This window comes from Peromyscus leucopus, chromosome 15 (assembly GCF_004664715.2).
Source record: "Peromyscus leucopus breed LL Stock chromosome 15, UCI_PerLeu_2.1, whole genome shotgun sequence".
In the NCBI taxonomy this organism is placed as follows: domain Eukaryota; kingdom Metazoa; phylum Chordata; class Mammalia; order Rodentia; family Cricetidae; genus Peromyscus; species Peromyscus leucopus.
In genome coordinates, this window is record NC_051076.1 from 28,943,894 (window position 1) to 28,966,142 (window position 22,249).

The 22,249-nt window shown below is 41.2% G+C and overlaps 1 protein-coding gene across 1 annotated transcript; it reads left to right on the forward strand.

Moving 5' to 3' along the window:
- Window positions 1-423: 423 nt before the first annotated feature.
- Uhmk1 (U2AF homology motif kinase 1) lies at window positions 424-21,275 on the forward strand. The gene is made up of 8 exons (XM_028864342.2): window positions 424-860; window positions 2,802-3,094; window positions 3,741-3,932; window positions 6,859-6,953; window positions 8,225-8,301; window positions 8,418-8,516; window positions 10,145-10,233; window positions 14,543-21,275. Exons 1-8 carry the CDS (start codon window positions 593-595, stop codon window positions 14,687-14,689), a joined length of 1,260 nt encoding a protein of 419 aa, XP_028720175.1. The 5' UTR covers window positions 424-592; the 3' UTR covers window positions 14,690-21,275.
- The last annotated feature ends 974 nt before the right edge of the window (window positions 21,276-22,249 follow it).

Consider the following 22,249-nt stretch of genomic DNA (forward strand, 5'->3'; position numbering starts at 1 on the left):
AGCCTTTAACAGCTGAGCCATGCGGTGGTGGCACACGCCTTTAATCCCAGCACTTGGAAGGCAGAGGCAGGCGGATCTCTGTGAGTTCAAGACCAGCCTGGGCTACAGAGTGAGTTCCAGGAAAGGCGCAAAGATACACAGAGAAACCCTGTCTCGAAAACCAAAATAAATAAATAAAACAAAAAGGTAAATAATTGACGTGTGTGTTGATAGGTACTGGACCCAGGGCCTAACTTGCCCATGCTAGGCAAGCACTCTACTACTACTGTGCTACATTCCCAGGACTAACAATTAAGTTTAATATCTCACAGTCATATTTTTTGCAAAACAAATTTGATCCCCCCCGAAGCTCCGCCCCTCGTAGGCCCGCCTCCTTCAGCCTCTAGGATTGGCTCTCGCCCCACTTCCGGCGGCTGGGCCTGGGCTCACTCCCGCTTCCGGTGTCATGGCGCCCTGAGGTCCCGGGAGTCGGTGCGGGCGCTGCGGGCCCCTCCCTGCGGAGCGGCGGGTCCGGGCGGGGATGTGACGGCGGGCGCCGCGGGCCTTCCTGGCGCGTCGTGTCGGCTCGCGTGTCCTCGCCCCAGCCCGCACCATGGCGGGGTCCGGCTGCGCGTGGGGCGCCGAGCCGCCGCGCTTCCTGGAGGCCTTCGGGCGGCTGTGGCAGGTACAGAGCCGCCTGGGCAGCGGCTCATCGGCCTCGGTGTATCGGGTGCGCTGCTGCGGCACCCCGGGCTCGCCCCCCGGAGCCCTCAAGCAGTTCCTGCCTCCGGGAACCACCGGGGCTGCGGCCTCGGCCGCGGAGTATGGTTTCCGCAAAGAGAGGGCGGCGCTGGAGCAGTTGCAGGGTCACAGGAACATCGGTAATTGTGGCTGTCTCCTATCTCTCGCCCAGGTCCCGGTCCAAGCATTCACGTTCTCAGCGCCCCCCCCCCCCCGGCCTTTGGTCCTTTAGGTGAGAGGAGAGGATTGGGCCCCACTAGTTATCGCCCGATGCTGGTCCCTTTTCCATCCGCCTTTTCTTTGCTGCTCTCTGAGGTATGGTGGAGGTGATTATCACATAGCAAAGCAATGCTTAGTAGAGTCCTCTGTTTTGCTTCGGTTTTCAGCTGATGCTTAGTAGCGTAGAGAAATGCCTTCTGCAGCGAAAGGCATTCCTTTGCTAGGTTGTCATGTCTTGAGTGGAAAATTTTGCATCTTTTCCTTCCTATAGAAAATGGAAAATATTCTAGGGCTATGGTATCCAATGACATCAGTGACATCTAATGACATCCTAGCAACTCAAATGATACATATTTAGTGTGGATTTGGGTGAGGGGACTCAGTAGTACCTAGAAGTTATGGAAGTGTGACATACAGGGGCACTGCATTTGCTTCAGTAAGAGTTTCATGACTCAGATATTCAGAATGTAAGCTTGTATTGGTCTTACATCTTGGTATATAGAATCCATGCGTAATTTGAAGAAAGACCTTTTTGTAATACTTCATTGGCAGAAGAGTTTTCTGATACTAGTGTTGTTTCTGTTTTGTTAAGCTTACTAAGTGGAATATCACTATAACCTTGTCGTGTGACAGGGAAAATTTTTTTGCAAGCCTCAGGACTTGTTGAATCTCTGCATGATTACATTAAAATGTTATCTGCAATGTCTTGATGTATTTTTTTTAATGTTTAAATTTTTTTACTATTCAGAGAATGGAATGCTGATGTGAATCAACCAACCTTCAATTTGTTTTTAAGGGTTACTTAACATTACAGTTTTTACTTTTAATAATTTTTTTCTTGACACCTTAAGTGCGTCCTTACCCACCACTGCCATATATGGTATTTTATTTTATTTAAATAACCCCACTGTCCAAAGATCTTATTCATTGGAAAAATAGTGGAAGTTTCTAATGCTTACCAAAGTTATCCTTATCTGGGAGCAAGGGGTAGAGTAGCTCAGCTGTTCTTGCAGAGGATCTGAGTTCAGTTCCCGGTGTTGCTGGAGATTTTGGTGCATACTGCCTCAGTAGTCAAAAGACGTTGGGGAAATGCCTGAGAATAATTTCATTGGAGTTTAAAAGAAAAACCTTAGGGCAGGCAATTTGTACATCTCAGCACCTGCTCTGAGAGGAGAAAATAAAAGAAGTAGCCATGTTGTTTGTGTAAGCCAGTGTGGAGGCCAGCTTTTGTAGAGGTGGGGGTGGCTAGACAACCACAAGGCCTGGAAGTCCCTTTAAGAAAGAGTGATTAAGAAAAGCATGGTTTGTTTTGTAAGAGGCTGGGCCAGGGGCAGGAATTCTGGGGGAAAAATATCTCATGAAAGGACTAATACTCCGACCCTTAGATGGTCATTGACCCACCAACTGGATTTACCACTACCACCACCACCACCACCCCCCACTTCCCCAGACAGGGTTTCTCTGTGTAGCTTTGGCACCTTTCCTGGAATTCACTCTGTAGATCAGGCTGGCCTCAAACTCACAGAGATCTGCCTGCCTCTGCCTCCTGAGTGCTGGGATTAAAGGCGTGCACCACCACCACCACCACCACCACCACCACCACCACCACCACCACCACCACCCTGCTGGATTAACTCTTAAGGGAGGGTACATGTCTGCCTAGAGGGAAATTCATTTTTTTACTATAACAGTAGCTCTCACAACAGTCTCACATGCCATGTGCATGTGTGTTTGTGCACACATAAAAATAAAGTTCTCTTTGTCTGGACTATCCCAAATTTATAAAGAAGAGTTAACTACTTTGGTAGTGAGTTACTGTGAATTTGATTTTTATAAAGTACTGTATTTTTTCCTTTTTCTAGTGACTTTGTATGGAGTCTTTACCATACACTTCTCTCCAAACGTGCCATCACGCTGTCTGTTGCTTGAACTCCTGGATGTCAGTGTTTCGGAATTGCTTTTATATTCCAGTCACCAGGGTTGCTCCATGTGGATGATCCAGCATTGTGCCAGAGATGTTCTGGAGGCCCTTGCTTTTCTTCACCATGAGGGCTATGTCCATGCAGACCTCAAACCACGAAACATACTGTGGAGTGCAGAGAATGAATGCTTTAAGCTTATCGACTTTGGACTTAGCTTCAAAGAAGGCAATCAGGTAAGAAATACCTTTTCTTCTCCATTATGGTTTAAAAATCTAATGGTCCAAGCCAAATATTTTTAATAACAATGGTAGTTTAGGACTAAAGGGGCACTTCCAAAATACCAATGTCCTTCTAAGAGAGCAAATTAAAAGAATTTCAGTGATGCTTTGTGAAACAAGGACATAAATTTGGGTCAGGTAGAAGATGTCAGTAAGGCTCACGAAAGCTCAGAAATTAATCAACATACTTAGCCCACATAGAAGGCTTTTCCGTGCCGGCATTTGGTGAGTTGCTGGGTTGCTGTTCCTGTCTCTTTGATGTTGGGGCTCTTCTTCATGGCTGATGGCAGAGGTGTCAATTCAGGCAAATCCTCATTGCTCTAATTTATCAGGCTTCTGCAGAGGGTCTTTATCATCAGTGCATAATAGGTAAGAAACTACTTTTTAAAAAAAGACTTCTTTTTGAGCAGCTGTATGGACGGGGTCCAGCTTTTCTGTGCTAACTGCCTAGTTGAGGAGCTGAAGAATTACGTTAGATAAGGACTGAAGTTTACGGCATTTGTTTTGTCGGGTGACCCACTGTGCCTGTGAAGAGTGCATGGTAGAGAAGGATGGAAAGCGAGACTCTTTTGATGGCTGTAGTGTTTCTTCGTCTTCGTAGGATGTGAAGTATATTCAGACAGACGGGTATCGCGCTCCAGAAGCAGAACTGCAAAACTGCTTGGCCCAGGCTGGCCTGCAGAGCGATACAGAATGTACCTCAGCTGTTGATCTGTGGAGCCTCGGAATCATTTTACTGGAAATGTTCTCAGGAATGAAACTGAAACATACAGTCAGATCTCAGGAATGGAAGGTAAGCTGCATGAGGGGTTCGTTTGGGGGCTCTCAATTAGTTTAGAAATTTGCTTTTTGTTTTTTGTCAGAGAGTCTGATTGCCTCCTATCCTTTGTGTTCTCTGTATGTATTTTTGGTACCTTCAGTGCCTCTGCTTATCCCTATAGCTTCAAATACACTGATGACATTGCATCCTCACAGCATTTGCTGAAATGTTTGAATGCATTTTCCCAAACAGGCAAAAGAAATTCCCTTTGTTAGTTGGGCATCGTGGCACACACCTTTAATACCTGCACTCAAGAGGTAGAGGCAAGGCAAATCTCTGTGAGTTAGAGGCCAACCTGGTCTACAGATCAAGTTCTAGGACAGCCACGGCTCTAAACCCTGTCTTGAATACCCTCCCCCCAAAAAAGGAATTTACTTTGTTGACTAAGTTATATTAACTTCAGAAGTATTACTAGCAGATTTATAGGTATTAAGTTAAATAATGGTCTTTTAATAATGCTTTACAGTTAAAAAGTACTTTTAGCATAATCTTGTTAAATTTTCTGAACAGTCTCATGAGGGTAGAGTGGGTGGTCAAGAGAGGCACAGTTGTATAATATAACTGGTTCCAGGTCACGTGCTGGGTTCTCCTAATTAGAAGCTTTCCATGGTTCCATAATACTTTATATTTACTAATATGCCATAGGCCGTTATACATTCTGCACTGGCTAGTTAGCTTCTGTGGCTGTGGTATACTGGCTACTGCTTTTGTTGTTTCTGAGGGAGCATGGTTTTAAGTTCCAAACCACAGACATTGAAATGAACTTTTTGTATGTCTCTAAGTTAGGAATTAATCCTAATTAGTTTTGCAAATGTAGTGTGATGCTTTATTATTATGAAGTTCTCAGTATCCTTTAGACTTGAGATGTAACATATAATACTTTGAAGTTATCATTGAGTTTGGTTTTAAGCAATAAGTATTTGAAATTAAATATTTTCATAATAAACGTGTAACTGCTGGGTGGTGTTGGCACATGCCTTTAATCCCAGCACTCTGGAGGCAGAGGCAGGCGGCTCTCTGGGTTCTAGACCAAACTGGTCTACAGAGTGAGAGTTCCAGGACAGCTAAGGCTACACAGAGAAGCCCTGTCCTAAAAAACCATAAAATAAATAAATAAATAACTGGAAGTTTTTCTGTTTCGCCTGGTTCCCGTAGCCATTTACAAATAATCATTTAGAGGTTTAATATTACTTATAAATATTTGGCCAATGGCTCAGGCTTATTACTAGCTAACTCTTACATTTAAAATAACCCATTTCTTAATCTAAGTATTGCCATGTGGCTGTGGTGTTACCTGGGAGATACCAGCCAACTGCTGGCATGTTGCTCCTTGGGCAGTTGGCTGGTATCTCCCAGGCTCTGCCCTTCTTCTCCTGTAACTCTGCTTGGATCGCCTTCCTAGCTCTATCCTGCCTTGCCATAGACTATAAAGCAGCTTTATTTATTAACTAATGAGTGCAACACCCATTCCCAGCATACAGAAGGATATCCCATATCATAAACATCTAGCCAATAGTGGTGACCATTATAATGTAGTTTGATTTGTGCTAAACCCTAGTTATCGATTTCTGGTTTAGTGATTCTTGGAAGGAATACGCTAATACTCTCTAGTGGGATTGCCTTATGTTTATTTTTGGCCCAAAAATGCTGCTTATCGGCGTAAAACCAGTACCACTTTTTTCTATTAATGATATTTCCAGATAGCTAACAAGCTATGTGTTCTTTCTTTAGTGTTAGTTTGAATATGGATCAATCATTTAAATTAGCTTTGACTTTGCTTAGGCCCTTTGGACTGTATCTGCTTGGCCCAGAGCACATGAGAAATAGGTCACACTCAAATTTGTGTAACATTTAGAGGCATGACATACACTAATGGAATCTCAAATATATGTCTCTCTAGGTAGTGTCATAATGACAGTTCTGCAGAGGCAAAATTGCCAAGCTGGTGTGAGCATAGATTCTGAAGTCTAACTGTGTCTGACTTTCACCTCCTACTAAGTTATTTGGGTTCATTAAACTATTTATTTTCCTGTAGTATAAAGAGACTAACAATGTAATGTCTTGTAAGAGTACTAAGACTAAAAAAGAAACGTTGCATAGTTTTTCAACATAATGTGTGATCATAGTAAGTTAGCAGTAGATTCTAGTTAATGTGAGTTCTTCTGCATTCTGAGTTAGTATAGCACTGGCTACATACGGTTAGATACATTTTTGTATCTAGTGGAATATTTATTTTGGATCACAGTTTTAAAGGTATTGGTCCATGCTGTCGGAGGGTGTGGCAGTGTGGCATAGCAGTTTGCACCTTGGTGGCTAGGAAACAGGCTGTTTCCCTTTTCCCTTTACTCTGTCCCCAAGCCATGAGATGGTGCCACCTACATGCTGTGTAGGACTTTTCCCTTCAGTTAATCTCCAACATGTGCTAGCAGGCAAACCCAAGAGGGTACCTTACCAATGTCTTCAGTGATTCTAAATAGACAGTAAAGATTAACCATCACAGTACTCATGGACTAAGTGCTGTCATCTACAAATGGAACGTGAATAATGTAACAAAGGCAGCATTCTCATACTGCTTCCTTTTTCTCAATGATAGTTTATTTCACTTGAATACCAACAAAGACTCATCATTAGGTATTGTGACCCACCTATTACATTCATTCATAAAATTGCATCTCAGTGTGATTTCTTGAGTTTTACACATTCATTTTGGAGATGTTCATAGTGCCAGGTATTGTATCAGTGCCTCTAGAAATCACTACAATGAAGTCTCCTCCATGAAGATTGTAAGTTCTTAGAAGAGCTATTGCATGTTACTCATGGAATAGTGCCATATGGCTACTGCTCAGTAAATGCAAGCTGAGCCGAATAACCTAAGGAAGACTTTTTCCCCCTCTTTTAGGCAAACAGTTCTGCTATTATTGATCATATATTTGCCAGTAAAGCAGTGGTGAATGCCGCAATTCCAGCCTATCACCTCAGAGACCTTATCAAAAGGTATGTTAGATACAGTGTAATTTGCTTTGCAGACCTTTACCAGCTAAAGTGTTTTTCTTGGATTTATATTCCTGTTACTAATTTGTCTAGTTATGTAGATGCAACTCCCTTAGAGACAGGAATTTTACCCAGGTGAGGTGGCGCATGCTTTTAATCCCTGCACTCCAGGGCAGTGGCAGGAGGCTCTCTGTGAGTTCAAGGCCGCCAGAGCTACATAGTGAGACCTTGTGTCAAACAAAACAGAACAATTAGGACAGCCTTTCGAGTTATGGAAGTGTCATTCTTCTGCTGTTCTTATGCAATGTCAAGCAAAGCCAGGCATGATGATGCGTGCCTGCAGTTCCCGTGTTCGGGAGGTTGAGCAGGAGAGCTGTAGTTTGAGGTTGCCGTGAGCTACATGTGCGACATTGTCTCAAAGCAACAAATAAGAGGGGGGGAAAGGTGTGGTCTCCCCCCCCCTTCGATCTGGTTCTTCTTCCTTGTTTTTTTTCTGATAAATCTCTCTTTCCCTCTGTCTGTCTGTCTGCCTGTCTTTCCCCATTTTGATCATTTGAATTCTTTTCCCGATATTTTTTTCTCACTGGGATGTGTCTTGGCTGCTTATTTTAGGAAGTCTTAGTTTCTGGGCTACTCTAGCTCTTAGGATTTCCCAGAGGCTCGTTGTGTTTACCTGGTGTGAGTGCAGTGGTCCCTTGTAGTTTCATCTGCTGTTGTAAAATTGGCTGCTGTACTTCCCAGTGAGGATCTGTTTGCCTTTTTGTTTCCTGCCCTAATTCTCTTTCATTTATTGTCTGTACACGTGTTTCTTCTCTACTTTCTTATAAACGAATGCCTGTATGAGTATCACTACCATCCGTAGTCTGCTTCTGTAATTGCCTGTAGATTTTTACATAAAATTGTTTTAAGATTAGGGGAATTTGGCAAGATTCAATTATCCCACTATTACCTTCTGGTTTTTGTTTTTGCTTTTTGTTTGTTTTTTTAAATTGTGCTCCCATACACATTTGTCTTGCCCACGCCCCCACTGTACTATAGCATGTACATCACTTTTTTATGTTTCATTAGTTAGAAACATTAAATCATAGCATGATACTGTATCAGAAACGTCTCATGGTTTATTGCACTGTTGCTCAGGTGGCCTTTCTATTCGCCACAGGGGAATGAGTAATCCACGATAATAGAGGTAGTGCTGAGATGAACACTGAGCCTTTTTTGATAGTTTCACTTTTAGAAGGTCTGGCAGTAATCATAATGATGTTGTTATGTTTTAGCATGCTTCATGATGACCCAAGCAGAAGGATCCCTGCTGAGATGGCATTGTGCAGCCCATTCTTTAGCATTCCTTTTGGTAAGTTGTATCTGCCATTGTTTCCCCTCCCTGGTTATTTGGTAATTGTGTGTATATATTCTCATGATCAATTCATCATTTATTACATTTGCCCATATTGTCACGAACTTTCACAGCCCCTCATATTGAAGATCTGGTGATGCTTCCAACTCCAGTGCTCAGACTCCTCAACGTGCTGGACGATGATTATCTTGAAAATGAAGATGAATATGAAGGTTAGTGCTTCCCAGATTATATTATAGTGTTTCGGTCTTACATATAGACTATGACCAATGTGTGTGTGATACAAATTTTATTCATAAAATTCTTATTTTTCTAAACACAAAATTTAAAAGGACCATTGAATTCTTTGATATCTAAAATATTTGTGCTTTTTGATTCATAAAGTCATTTGGACTCTGACATTTCATTTTACCAAATTAATAGAGATTTACCCATAAGGTTATGTCTCTGATCTGTCTTTTCTGTCCCTTCTCTGTGCTGTCATTTCTGCTTTTTATCTCTCTCTCTCTCTTGCTTTTAACAACCTTTTCATTCAGACACATTTACTGTGTCTCAGGGGATTATTTCTTATTTTTAATGTAAGAGAAACATATACAAATGATGACAGAGAAAAAGGGCACTCAGCTTAGCTTGAGTGATCAGTGAGGGCTTTCACTGCAGTGGTTACATCTGAGCTCAGTGATTAGTTATCTAAAAGGTGGGTTGGATGAAGTAACATCACATAGAAACTGTGCCATGTTCAGAGAACAGCTTGGCATGATTGTATCTTATTTTTTGGAAAACAGTTAAAGTTGCAACAGTAGCCTGTGTGCACATACCTAACAGGTTTGATTACTGTGATTAAGAATTGGATCTTGCTTATGAGCTAGTAACACTGGAATCTAGCACCCTTGGGAAAAAATGCATGGTAGGTACCCAGTAAACATTTATGGTAGAAGGGAGCGAATAGCATCAGTTCAAACCGAATTGCTATGTTTTTGTCGCTGGGCACATAAACAACAAAAACTATGGGGAATAGAAAAACAAGATTTTGATTATGCTGCTTGAAAGAGTTTATATTAGACCCTTAGGAAAGACAACCTGATAATTCTAACAATATTGCAAGTTTATGTCAGTTTTGACCTAGCAATGTTATTTCTAAAATATCAGCTATGAGAAATAATGAAGTTGAATTGTAAACAGTATTATTTATAATATCAGAACATTTTGAAATAGTTAAGTAGTCATCAGTTAGGAGACATTGGTTAATTTCTTGAATATAGTAAACTGTCCAAAAGTATACTGCCATAAAAACAAATGAGAAGACTTCATTTAATAATGTCCAGAGAGATGGATCAGCAGTCACATCGCAGCTCACAGTGGTCTTGTAACTCCAGTTCCAGAGGATCCAGTGTCCTCGTCTGGCTTCGGGGGGCACTGCATGCACATGAATACATGCAGGCAAAACACATAAAGTAAATACATCTAATTGTTTTAAAATACAGAAATCCACAAAGATATACTTCAGAAATACTAAAGTTGAAATTCTTGCTTAAAATACACAAAACTGTATTTGCTTGTGTACGCTGGTAACACTGGCTGTCTGCAGCAGTAACTTCATGGTGCTGGTTGGCTTCAAGAGGAGAAGCGGAATGAGAGTTGGGAATTTTCTTTTCAATTTTGAATTATTTAACAATGTATTTAAAACATTAAATGTAGACTATTAAAAGAAATTGTTAATGCGTTGAATTTATAGTCTTAAGCTTTTTTCCTAAGGTAAGGAAAATAACTTCATTACTTAGCTATGTGTCACTGAATTTTCAAGTAGTAAATACCTGCTGTTGTGTGGTTTTATGACCAGATGTTGTAGAAGATGTCAAAGAGGAGTGTCAGAAATATGGACCAGTGGTTTCTCTGCTTGTTCCAAAGGAAAATCCTGGCAGAGGACAAGTAAGCACATTTTTTATAATTGCAGAAGTATTTGTAGATTATTAAAATTTTGTACTAGATGGGTTCTGTGGGAAGGCATACACAAAATTTTTTCAGTATAGATTATTATTACTTTTTTATGCTTTTTACCTATCTAGAAGTCCTATAATATGTTTGATTTTTCTAATCACTTAAACTTTATTTTTTAAAAAATGTACTTTTGAGCCATGGTAAACAGTGACACCAACTGAATTGTGTCAATTTTGATTAGGTTTAAATTAGAGAACTATTTGGTTCAATTTTGTTCAAATTAAGTACACTTGGAAAACCAGTTGGATTGGGTTCTGATTGCAATAGAAATAACTAGTGAGCATGTAGAGAAGAAGCGCATGCTGGATGGAGACTCCTGCCTGAGCTGTGTCTCTGTTGACCAGCCTGTGATGGCCCATACTGCCTTCCTCTGTAAGATGTCTGGGTGAGAACTATGATCACGTCATTTTTATTAGAAACTTCCTCTAATCAAATCACACGGTGAAGAGGATAAGAAAATGCAAATACTTTGTCTATATTTTTTCCTTTATAGAAACAGAATATTATTTTACTGTATTTTAGGTTTCTAGTCTACTCGCTGTTAACACTCAAGCCGTGTCACTTGGTTGAGGGAAGTGCCCTGTGGAGTGTAGGCTGTGCAGCAGCAGCCTTGCCTCTGCACATTAGCTGCCCTTCTTCCCCAGGAGAAGTGCATCAGGAGCAGTGCAGTCACCTTTGGGTGCCCTGCCAGATCCTCCTGTTCCAGCTCCCGAGTGCTAGGGTTGCAGGCACTTGCCACCATGCTGCTGATTGTAGAGGTTATCTTACAGCCCATTGGCTGTTTGGAAATGCTTTTATTTCCATTTAATGACATTTTGGAGATGAGGATTCTGAGTAGCTGACAAGTATCACTTGTCTTGTTTTCATTCTTGTTTGTTAAGTGTATATATATATATGTGTGTGTACATTTGGAAGCCCAACGCTGATGTTGAGAATCATTCCCCATAGCTTTTCCTCTTTATTTATTGTGGCAGGATCTCTCAGTTCAACCCAGAGCTTGCCAATATGGCTAGTCTTGTTGGGCTGGCTAATCTGGGGATTCCCTGCCTCTGCCTCCTGAGGCTGGAATTCAGACAAGCCAGCATGCCTACCTGTCTTGTTATATAGGTTCTTGGAATCCAAACTCCAGTCCTTACTGTTGTAAGGTAAGCAGTTTAACCAGTGAAACATCTCTCCAGCTTTCCCTCTTATTTATATGTAAAAATAACGTTAGGTAATCTTCACTTTATCTTCAAGAGCAGTGCATAGCTTAGACCTAGTTATATGGAAGGAGCAAAATTAGTACCACCTCTCCATTTTCCAATACACATAAACTCAGAAAATTCCATCAGAGGTCCAGGTTCCTTAGGTCTTAGTTATACATCCTGCTTAACAGAATACTTGCGTGAGGTGGAATGACTGACTAGTCATATGTCACATAGGGCTTTGTATATTAATGAAAGAATATTCAATAAATAATTGAGTACTGGGCCTGGGTATACGACACAGATTCAAAAGTGCTTGCTGTCCAAGCATGAAGACCCATTTTAATCACTAGTATCCATGTAAAAAGACAGGTGTGTTGTCATGTACCTGAAATCCCAGCACTGAGGAACTGGAGGCAGGAGAATCCCTGGGGCTTTTTGGTCATCCATTCTAACTAGTTGGTGAGCTCTGGTTCATGAACAACCCTGTCTTTAAAAATAAGGTGGGAAAGGGGCTGGAGAAGTGGCTCAGAGGTTAAGAGCACTGACTGCTCTTCCAGAGGACCTAGGTTCAATTCCCAATACCCACACGGGGGCTCACAGCTGTCTGCAATTCTAGTTCCAGGGAAACCAACACCCTCACAGACACAACGGCAGTATACAGCAGATAAATAATAAATAAAGCATTTTTTTTAAGGTGGAAAAGTGACTGAGAAAGACACCTGTCCTCAACCTTTGGCCTGCACATGCATCTGTGCACACACACACACACACACACACACACACACGCACACACGCACACACGCACACACGCACACACGCACACACGCACACACGCACACACGCACACACAGAACTCTTTTAGGAATTTTTCTTTTATACTCCATGGAATTGAATTTATTTGGCTTTTTTCAAGTGAGAGAAGGGTTCCTGTGAAAGGAGAGGTGAACACTGGGAATGTGCCTGAATTTGTAGGTAGATGAATGTGAGGAAAACACAGAAGAACATGTGTAGAAGAGTTAGGCATGGTAGCATATGCCCGCCATCCCAGCATTGCAGAGGCAGAGGCAAAGAAATGAATTGAAGGCATTCTTTTAGTTTTTCAAGACAGGGTTTCTCTGTGTAGCTTTGCACCTTTTCTGGAACTCGCTTTGGAGACCAGGCTGGCTTTGAACTCACAGAGATCCCCTGCCTCCGCCTCCCGAGTGCTGGGATTAAAGGCGTGCACCACCACCGCCCGGCTGAAGGCATTCTTGATGCACAACACGTTTAGGCCAGCTTGGGTGACTTGGGACCCTGTCTGAAAGCAGCTGAAAGGTGATGATCTAGGTGTTGATTTCTTAGGATCCATTTTCACATTGCTTTCAAAATTCTGAACATCTGAGCTCAGGGGAATTCTTGACATAATGAATAAGGAACACGGTGAGCAAAGAGGCAGTTCTTGAGTGTGATTCATCTTCTGCTATGTATGGTAACTGAGAACAGGTCATTCAGATCATTCCCTTTCCCTGCCCTTTTGCTTTAGGACAGCCAGAGAACTTACGTGACTCTATGTCCCAATCTCTACCTTTGGGAAGGATTCAGGTGCTCCGGGAAAGGAAATCACTGGTTTTGAACTTCTTTATTATAGTTTTGGTATTCTGTAGTTTTACAAAGATTTTTATAGGTGTAGTTCCTAAGCTTTGTTCAACTCTTTCCCCTTCATGTACTTCTCCAAGTGTAGCCTTCTTTGTAGTGGTGTATGGTTTCTCTGGGCTCTTCATCCTTACCTGGCTGTGTCTACTGTTATTCATAGTCCTCTGGGAGTTTCACTCAAACGTGTATGCTTTTTTACCTGACTTGTCTTTGATAGCTCTTAAGAATTGGATGAATTGAGCTGAGTTCTAAGGAAGTGTTTTTAAACCTACCACTATAAAGTGTGCTTGATGGATTGTTGGCATTGCCATCAGAGCTTGTTAAGAAATGAGATGAACCTATCTCTGGTGCATGAGTTGGCTTTCTGGATCCCATTACCACTGGTTGGACACCTTGCTCACCCCTGATAAAGCGGGGAGGGGTTTGGTCCTCCCTCAACTGAATGTATCAGGCTTAGCTGTCCTCCCATGGGAGAACTTACCCTGATGGAGGAGGGGATGAGGGGTGGGGGTGAATGTGGGGGGGCGAGTGAGGGGGATCTGTGGTTGGTATGTAAAAGGAATGAAAAAAAAAAAACAGAAAAAATATGATGAAGCAGACACAGGCAGGTGGGATGACTCGGCGGGGTCAAGGTTTTTGTGGGTAGGCACTTGTGGGCAGGCTAGATGACCTAAGTTCAACTGCAGGATCCCACAAGGTGGCAGGAGAGAACTGACTCCTGAGAGTTATCCTCTGACTTACACACACACACACACACACACACACACACACACACACACACACACTCACTGAATTTCTAAAAGAATTACAGACACTAGCCGGGCAGTGGTGGTGCACGCCTTTAATCCCAGCACTTGGGAGGCAGAGCCAGGCGGATCTCTGTGAGTTCGAGGCCAGCCTGGTCTACAGAGTGAGTTCCAGGAAAGACGCAAAGCTACACAGAGAAACCCTGTCTTGAAAAACAAAAAACAAAAAACAAAAAGACAGACACTGAAGCTGTACACAGTCATGTATCATTTAATAACAGGAAATAGTGTGAGAACTGTATCTCTGTGATTCTGTTGTGTAAACTGATATATAGCACACTTAATGCTTACATGATAAAGCCTACAAAACACCTAGACCGCATGATGTAGTTTGTTGTTGCTGGCCTGAAAACCTGGGATATTATTGTCCTGAATACTGTAGGCAGCTGTGATATACAGGTAAGTACTGGTATAAATGCCAGAAAGGTACAGTAAAATACCAGGTAATATGAATTTTCAGCTCTGTTATAATCTTAGAGGACCAGTGTCTCACATGATTTTTCATTGATGTTGTTATGTGGCATGTAACTGGGCATACATTAAAGTTGGTAAAGCACTGATCTAAATCTAAAACCCCTGTGGTGAAATGATGTTGTCTTCTCTAACCTTCTTCAGGTCTTTGTTGAGTATGCAAACGCTGGTGACTCCAAAGCTGCTCAGAAATTGCTGACTGGGAGGATGTTTGACGGAAAGTTTGTTGTGGCTACATTCTACCCGCTGAGTGCCTACAAGAGGGGATACCTGTATCAAACCTTGCTTTAATCAGTAACCCAAGGACTATTTCCTGTTTCTCCTCTTCCATTTCTTGGATTATTATATTCCACAGCTGAATGCAGGAGCACCCCTTTACCCATTTTAAAGGGTACCTTGTACATTTATTTAATCCTACTAATGTGCAGCCATTGCCCAAACAGTGACTGCATTGCAAACATTGGCACTGAGTAGGACAAGCCCTCTCAGCTATACATTGAGGGGGTTAGAGCACCCACGTGGGCACCCTTTATTTGTGCAGTAGGGCAGGTGCTGCTCTTTAGTGTGTAACCTAAAACAGATGTCATTTCACGTGATGATGAAGCAAAGACAGTGACTTGTCATAGTGACTGTGATTAACAATTTGTTAGGGTTGGTGACATCACAGATTGTCTGTTTGTATTGTCAGGTGTATCTCATTGTTCTTCTAGCTGGCACTGGATGCTCTAATGTTAAGTCGTTGTCAAGCAGCAGTTACCTACCGTGTTCTTAACAATGAGTTGTGAACTTTTCTAAGGGAGTACTGTAGGACTTAATATTCCTCTGAAGAAACTGCAGTGAGCCTATCTCTGTTTTTAAAATTACTATTGAGGCTTTTAAAATAGAAGCTGATGCTTGATCTTGCACAATTTTTATGTCGAGTATGTGTGCTTGAGTGGGTGTGCAGGTGTGAGAGAAGAGAGAAATTTGAGTCAGTGTACTTTATAGTGTGAGTCTTGTGATCTAATATAGTCTATAACCATTTCTTCCTACCTGTTTCACACTTGTGAGACTTGAGGTGTAGGTTTCTTGAAAGTCAGTCTGACTGATAGAATGTAGATGACAGAACAGTTCATTCCCATAGAGCGTAGAACAAACTGGAGTCTAGACCAGGGTTACGTTGAAACTTCAAAGTAACTGGAACAAAGAAGGTTTCAGTACATGAAAAGTACCCCGTTCTTCAGTCTACTTTAGACTCAAGATTGACTCATCTGTTTTGTACTGAACCTCTTGTGATAATTGTAAAATGTCTCCAGGTGTGATTTTTTTCAGTTATAATGGAAAATTGAAGTGGATCAGAAAACAAAGGTTGCTGTGCAGTGAAGGGAGAAAAGTGCGAAGAAGGTTTCTATCACAGATCCTTTCTCCCTGCATCATCCTCCCTGCTGCCTACCACCGTCATCCCCTTCTCCCTTTGCCCCTCTGCAGCTGAGGGCAGTGCCCAGTCATCTGGCTTTTGACTGGAAGGGAGTAAAGAAAGGTTGGGGTGTTATGAGGTGGAAGTAGAAAGGAAGAAAAACTCCATTCCTAAAAGCTCCAGAACCGACTAATGTGGCCTTGATCAGAGGGCACCTATTCTCATGAGTTTGTGGGCACAGGTTGACTGTGGCTTGAGGATTGTGAGTGTGCATTCTTTTTACTGTACAATAGATGGCCTTGAAAGTTGTAAACTTATGAAACATTTATTTGTAAAGCACTGATTGTACAAGACAACCCACAAATTGTATACCAGTTAGGAATTTCTTCCTAGCTCCTTACCTGAAAGTTTTATTTATTTATTTTTCCTTAGGAAAGAGTCTTTCCTTCCCTGGTCTTTCCTTTCCCCATTTACATAGTTTTCTCTTGTTCGTGCCATACAAGTTCCTGGAAGCTCCATTACAATTGCATTTTAGAGGATGAATTCTTTTACCCTGGTCATTTGTTAGTAAAATCAAATTACTTAGAGCTCCTTCTTATGAAGTTAAATTGGTTATAAGGGGATTGACTGATGAGTTACCTAATGTTTTTATGTCATGGTCCCTAATGTGTTCCTTAGAAAGAAGACTCAGGAGTTGATTGGGTGGTTGGTTTGCAAGTCAAAATTGAAGAGCACAGAATCAGTGCTCTGAAGCCCTGAGCTTTCCTAAATCATAAATATTTACACCAGGGGCTGCTTCTGTGGTTACAGTGTACAAGTGAATTCTTTTGAAGGTCAAGTGTGCTTAGCATGTGTTCTTGAAGGTCAAGTGTGCTTAGCACTAGTTCCTGTCTCATAAAAAAGATTCTTGCAAATAAACTGCAGATAGGCTTCCAAGCTTTGTCGTGCAGTATGCTGCTAACATTTCTGCACTTACAGAATTCCGTGATCCTCATTATTGCAAATGTACTCATAAATATGTGTAGTGTTTGACACTGTAGACTTACTACAAAAGTTGCTAGTTTGATTTGAAGGGAACTAAGGAAGTAAATGGCAGGCTCAAGTAATTGCATTGAATTAAATATTTTATATTGAAGCCACAGAGTTGAAAACAAAAGATAACCTACTATGATTTAAACTATTGTTTAATAGCTTAGCCCATTTACCAAAGAGGACAGCTGTAGATTCTCCCTCCTCTGATACTATGAGGACTTTCATTTTAATATCTTTCTTAAACTGGGACCAAATATTATAAAAAATACAATTTTCACAATAAATATATGCACAGGAATTCTAATTCTTTGAAGTTATTAAAAACCTAAAATTCTCTTATTAAGAGGCAAGGTAAAGAGTCGAGGGTTCATATTACTTAGCCCCCGTCTCTGGGGGCAAATTTTACCTCAGGTAGTTTTTATTTCCCTCTGTTAGTCTTTGTGCTTCCTCCCCTTGTGCCTTCCCACTTCCTTCTTTATTCTCCCATGGTCTACTCTACTGTGGCACAGTCTGTTCCAGAGAAGACAGAGCAAGGGATTGCCCCGTGGGAAATTTTGGGTTCTTTAGAAGTATTTGGAGGAGGTGGCTAGTAGCCATGATCAAATCTGTAATACAGTGTTTAGAAGAGACTGTTAGATGGGCCCCTTAGTAAGGTGTTTATTAATCTTTGGATTAATAATCTTTGGCACAGTGGCTTTCTTTGGGAAATCTCCCTTTCTGCTGTCTCGTGAGCTAAGTCTATGACTCCTTTTAGAATCCAATGACTGATAGAGTTTTACTCACCTTTCTCTGTGTTCATCGAGAAGCGTTGCCTTCTCTTTGACTTGTAGCTGCTAAAGAGTGTGAGTGTTGAGATACGTTGACCTGCCACCCACCATGTCGCCACAGAGAAGTGCAGAAGAATTGTGGGCATAAGACTTCTTTCTGTCTTACAACACTGGACTTTCCCTCAAGTAAGGGCATCAGTTAGGGATAACTTAAAGGCAGGTTAGAATACTCATCAGAAGCTGTTCATGGCTCTTTTGAATTTATTGATCAAAGGCAGGTGGCTGACTGTCATCATTTTTGGCTTATTAGGCCTATTGTACATAGCATTTTCCTTTTCAACAGTTATTTAAAAATGAGCATCATCATACCCGATGGTAATTAGCAACATAGTGGTGAGGGGATCGGTCAGGGAGACACTGGGAACCGTGTGGTTTACCTAGTCTCTCACTTGAAGGGGTTGGGCTGGCTGTTTTATTCTGAGTAGGGTATAGATAGGATGACATTGTGACTTTCCATCTGTTGGATCTGTAGCTAGCTCAAGTTATGAGCAAGTGCCTTGTGTTTCCTGGCGAATATTAAACCTCATCTGGGCGAAAGCTCTGGGTGATGACTGCACTGTTGCCTTGTTCTTAGAATAACTTGGATTGAGTCATTTGAGTCCAGAATTTCCTTGACTTACTTTAAAATATATATGTATAAAACTATTCCTATTTGATTTATCTCAGTATTGCATGTTGATGGAAAGGCCAGTTATCCAGCACATCTAATTCTGGGATCTCGTTCCATTTCTTGGGTTCCTTCCTCAAAACTTATTACTCCAGCTCTCTCTCTGCTTCTTGTAAATTGTTGTCACATACAGACCAGTCCTTGGTCACTGCTAGCTCAAAAGAATTCCTATTTCTTGAGGTGCTCAGCATTCACCTTTCTTTTGAATAGGGGTCTGGCAGTCTTTCCACTTGGTATTCCTAGCTTCCTTAAAGAATACACTGATCTTGAGTCTCTGTCGTGTGGAGCTCATCTGGGTATGTTTAAATTTTAGATTTTTAATCATGGAGAAGCTTGGATATTTTAGTTTTTAGAGGCTCCCCCCCCACACACACCACCTTTGATGGATTTTCTTCCTTCTGATACCACAGGATGGATCATGATTTTTGTCCTTGCCCCCTCCCCAAGATGGTGTTCACTATGTTTAAAGGTGTCTGATGACTAATGCTTCATACTATGACAAGCAGTTGGCAGGTACTAGATATTTAAGAAGGTAAACAATTTAGACTATTTTTGCTATGACTTTATAGGAGAAATGAGCTGTCAAAGAAATACATATAAGCTAGGGAGCATTTAGGATAAACAGCTTTTTGGAGACAGGATTTCACAGTGCAGCCTAAACTGGCCTTCCGCTCAGGATCTTTCTGTCTCAGCCTCCCAAGTGCTGCTTCTCACAGCTTGTACCATCATGCCCAGCTCTTGTAGGAAACTATATTTTATAGATGGTCATTAAGGTAATTTTTCAGGATATAAGACAAACACAAAAGTTTACACAAACTTTGTCCTGATAAAAACTATTGATTTTCTATAGCTCAGCACTTTCCCTGTTCCTTGTGCTGCTTATGGGAATGATTGCTTTAAATTTGCTGTATTTGTGCCTTTCAGAGAGTCAGAATCATGGCAGTTGTGTTTGTTGGCACCATTCTAAATGCTGGCGTGGCTGGGAACCTCACTAAATGATTGCCTGTGTGTTAAACTGGGTAGCTGTCAACACTGGGAAGAGAAATTGGTGGTTCTTTTGAAGGTGGTATGTGTTTTGTGAACTGAGTTCCTAGTGTTTTAATGGAAAGGCAGTAAGACATGCTCTTTCTTGCCTGAAGTGGCCATTAATCTCTGTTGTGCAAAAGACAGCTTTACTCTACTTCTCTGTATAATGAAAGCAAGTTACATTCTGAGAAGAAAACTGGAATTGTTTGCTTTTTTGTTTGTTTCTGACTGAGAAACTTGCATAACCAGCAGGCTATTACCACCGCCAGCCCATTGATTATCAGTGAGTATATCTCTAGTCATTCTTTAAAATCCTCCATTGGAGGGCAGGAGAGATGGCTCAGGGGTTAAGAGCACTGGCTGCTCTTTTAAGAGGACCCGGGTTCAATTCCCAGCATCCAAATGGTAGCTCACAACTGTCTGTAACTCCAGTTCCAGGGCCTCACTCAGACATCCATACAGGCAAAAACAGCAATGCACATAAAATAAAAATAAAATCCTCAGTTGGAATCACTTCCCTTTTCTCTGTCAGCTCCTCTCAGAATCTCTTCAGTTACATGAATTACCTTTTCTATGTTATTTTATTAGGTGGGTCACTGCTGACAAGGAAAGAGAACTATTAATATGAATTGAGAAAAGGAAGGAAGTAGCTCCCTTACTGGCATTGGTGATCTTCCGCATACAGTTCATCTAGACTTCTTACCTGTAGCATAAAAACATGGCCTTTCTTACACATTCCTCATTCTTGTTTCCCCAGGAGATTGCTGTCAGAGTTCATGAGGCCAGATTAAACATCCATATTCAGTTTGTCTTCATTTTTTTTTAAAGTATTTGAATTCCAACCCTTGTGCATTTGGAGTTCATTGCTATTCTTGCAAATTGAGGCTCAGAAAGAACCTGGTGGTCAGCCATCTCTGTCTTCCTTCTGCACATGGAGTGGGTGGCATTGGTCTGCACTAACTGCAGTTACAGCACCTTGTGAAAAGAAGTGTAAGTAGTGTTTATTATTACGTTAAAAACTTTAATCTGCACTTCTGTAATTAGCAGGATATAAAGCTGTCACATCTTTTCCATCAACATTTAGTTTTCATTCTTCTTTTGTGAGAAATCTTAAAATACTTTAACATTCCTTAATCACTTTTAAGTCGTTTCAAATCTGGGATAGAAGGCTCCCCCCCCCATCCTAAAAAGGGCTCTATCTTTTTGATCTTTTTGTCACTCTTAGAAATCCATTTACGATCATTACATTTTAATAGTTTCTGCTCTCGGGACTGTGCCAGTACTGGAGTGGTTGGTTGTGAACCTACTGTTTTTCCTTGCAAACCTGGAGTTACTGTTTGGGGCATAGAAGGTCTGGCTTACAAACCGTGTGAAAGATCACTTAAACCAAAGCCAGTTCTAAGGAGTGTTCGCTCCTGCTGGTTTACCTCCACCTCAGAGCAACAGGAACATTACAGTGTGCAGTGAATAGTCTGTGACATTTCTCCCTGGTGTTTCAGTAGCCTGTTGGTCTTGGCATTTCTTGATGCTGTGAGTCTGGTTTTCGTGATGTTTTACTGCTTGTGAATGGTTGGGCTTTGGTTGTTGTTTGTTTGAACTAAGTGGGACTGTAAATGTAGATAGATGTGTTTTAATACCAAGATGTTCTTTTTTCAAATCCCTAAATTTCTGATTTCCATACCACTCTTTGAGACGTCTGTTTTCTTGCTGATACCAGAGGACTTTATCTCCACCTCCCTATAAAGTGTGAGCACTGTGTTTCAGCGAGCTGCATTGCTGCATTGCGGACTTCTGCTGGAAACTTCTGTCAACACAATTGCCTTGTTCAGTTTTGTTGTAAACTGACTCACCATGCGATGCACTGTTGTTGATAGCTTCCTGATGTGTGGTGGATAAGAGTGATAAAATAAAGCTTACAAAGAAAAGAAATGCTCTTTTCTTTCTTTTTCTTCTTTTTAATAAGACAGCATTTCCTGTAGGTCAGCTGGCCTTCAAGTCACTATGTAGCTGAGGCTGGCCTTGAACTCCTCCTAATCCTCCTGCCTCTACCTCTCAAGTTCTGGGATAACAGGTGTACATCACTACCCTAATTCTATTTGTAAGTTTCTGACAGTAATTTTTCCCAGCATGCATGGGGCCCTAGGTTTAATTCATTAAAATTTCCCCAGGACTGGACAGATGGTTCAGTGGTTAGCATTTGCTGCTCCCTAGAGGACCCAGATTTGTTCCCAGCACCCATGCAGCAGCTCATAATTGTTTATAATTCCAGTTCCAGGGTGTGTGCAGCCCCCTCCTGGACTCTGTAGGCAACAGAAACATATGTGTATACATACATGTGTATATATACACATACATGTGTTTATACATACATACATACATACATATATACTCAGGCACACATATAAAATGGAGTAAATAACTACTTTCCCTGGAAATCATATGATGGAGGGAGAGCTGACCCCACAGGCTATTTTTGATGCATATGTATGCACAGGAATGTGCACACATGCAACTAAATAAATGCATAAAATAAAAAAAACTATTTAATTTTGGTTAAGTACTGAACCAAATTGATAATATTAAAATGTAATTTTTTATTTTTAATTATGGAAAAAATGTTTGTGATATTGCAGAAATAACCTAGTTCAACAAAATCCACAGTTGGGAGATTGGCATGCTACTCTGTTTTATCAGATTGGATTGCTTTAATCAAGTGATATTATTTTGACAATAGTTATATGTTTATGAGAAGTGAATGAAATGGCATGATAGTAATAATGAACAGCCATTTGTGAGAGCCTATCAGTTAGGTGGCAGACACTATTTTCCAGAGTTCAGATCATATTTAATGTTCTGAGATTCAGTGTCTCATGAAACAGCCAATTTTCCTACAGTTTAGGAAG

Bases quoted from the DNA above. Each gene is read 5' to 3' on its own strand.
- Uhmk1 (XM_028864342.2), top strand. From the start codon at position 593: ATGGCGGGGTCCGGCTGCGCGTGGGGCGCCGAGCCGCCGCGCTTCCTG. The intron at 3,095-3,740 runs GTAAGAAATACC...TCGTCTTCGTAG, and splicing joins GCTTCAAAGAAGGCAATCAG to GATGTGAAGTATATTCAGAC. The intron at 8,517-10,144 runs GTTAGTGCTTCC...TTTTATGACCAG, and splicing joins AAATGAAGATGAATATGAAG to ATGTTGTAGAAGATGTCAAA.